Raw genomic sequence first — 1,878 nt, 5'->3', positions numbered from 1 at the left:
TAGCCCTGACTGTCCTGCAGCTGACTATGTAGACCAAGCTGCCCTCAAACTCAAAGATCTTATCTCTACCTACCTGAGTGCTGGGATCAAAGGTGTGCACCACACACCTGCCTTTTTCCTCAACATTTTGTCTTTATAAACACAATTTATCACTTTCTTCTTTTTTGTTTTATTCCAGAGATTGTTTGGTTCGGACCATATCTTTTCTCACTTGAGAAAGATTGTTTCTCTGAAGAGAGAGATAAAATACATTGACAAGTTTTCTAAGTGAGATATCATCAATGACAGCCCACTCGGCTCACCATTTCCTGTTTTGAAGCAGTGATGTTTCAAGGCTAGCTCATAGCAAGGGCTGAATCAGAATCGAGCTTCCAGCATGGCCTGGCCGTACTTGTTGCAGACGCTCTTGGTTTCCACCTCTCTTGGTAAGAAGGCAAGCGCATTTGCTTTACTAGTTAGTATTCATTAGGAATGGGAGGTAGGGAGAAGGGTTGACAGCATTGGGTTCTGAGACCAGCTTCATTGGGCCAAGCCTCCGGGAAGCATAAGGCTGGTAACCACTGCCTGGCGCTGGAATCAAGAGGAAAGGCAGATGAGGATGGGAACCAGGTGGAGAGTCTGTTTCTCTCACTGACAGACACCACAATGGAGCCATTTTCCTCCTCTTTTCCACAGGAGCCAGTGTGGCCCAGACAGTCACTCAGCGTCAGCAGGAACAGTCTGTGCAGAAGACAGAGTCAGCAACACTGGACTGCACCTACGACACGACTGATACTAACTACAACTTGTTCTGGTACAAACAGCAAAGAGGACAGATGACTTTCGTTATTCACCAGGAATCTTATATAAAGCACAATACAAAGAAGGACCGCTTTTCTGTGAACTTCCAGAAAGCAGCTAAGTCCTTCAGCCTCGAGATCTCAGACTTGCAGCTGGAGGATGCTGCAACGTATTTCTGTGCACTCATGGAGAGGGGCACAGTGACACAGGCAACGGACAGGGGCTGGCAGAAACCTCAGATCTCGGCGTCTGTGCAAACATAGGAAGTGGCTAGGGTAGCAGTGGCACACAGGAAGACTTTCTTTTCTTTGGAGGAAAAAGTACTCATGAGCAATGTAGGAAACATGGACGTAATTCTATAAACTGTAATGCTCAAAGCAATAATAAAATACAGGCGATGCATAAGGCTTCGTAGTTTTGCAAAGTGAGTTCACATGTATTATTCCATTAGCTGTCCAAAGTCGTGTGTTGCAGAGGACAGGCCATACATTTTCAATGCCACTGTGATCCAGCAGAACCCAGAGCTTAGCCGAAAGCTATTCTTTGAGAATTTTGTTCAAGTCTTTCAATTTGTTAGTGATTCTAAAAACTACCGTACTCATTCCTTATCTGTTTGCTGTGATAAAATACCACGACTAAGACAACTTATGCAAGGAAAAGATTATTTCAGTTTACGGCTCCGGAGAGCTAGAGTCATAACGGCAGGACTGCATGACAGCAGGTGGCAGGCACGGCAGCCGGGGCTGGAAGCTGTGACTTGAAAGCTCACACCTCAACCACGAGCTTGAAGAGAGAAAGCACACTGGCATGGGGTGGGGCATTAAGCTCTCAAAGCCCACTCCAAATGGCATACTTCCTGCAGCAAGACCACACATCTCCTGAGTCTCCTCAAACACTGTCACCAACTGGGGACCAAGCATTCAAATACCTGAGACCAGGGGAACATTTCTCAATCAAACCACTACACTAGCAATTTTATGTTCATATCCCACAATCACATCAAAGTCATTCGTGTGTGTGTGTGTGTGTGTGTGTGTGTGTGTGTGTGTGTGTGTGTTATATAAGATAGATAGATAGATAGATAGATAGATAGATAGA

At 45.4% G+C, this 1,878-nt stretch overlaps 1 gene segment (V, D, J or C); it reads left to right on the top strand.

Annotated features, from left to right (window-relative positions):
* The first annotated feature begins 333 nt into the window (after nucleotides 1–333).
* Nucleotides 334–1,168, top strand: LOC119088531. The segment is given in 2 exon segments: nucleotides 334–425; nucleotides 676–1,168. Coding segments are annotated over 2 exon segments (417 nt in total).
* Nucleotides 1,169–1,878: the final 710 nt, after the last annotated feature.

Source organism: Peromyscus leucopus, chromosome 9, assembly GCF_004664715.2.
Source record: "Peromyscus leucopus breed LL Stock chromosome 9, UCI_PerLeu_2.1, whole genome shotgun sequence".
NCBI lineage: Eukaryota > Metazoa > Chordata > Mammalia > Rodentia > Cricetidae > Peromyscus > Peromyscus leucopus.
The sequence above is the reverse complement of the archived record's forward strand: the minus strand, read 5'-3'. Positions and strand labels throughout refer to the sequence as shown.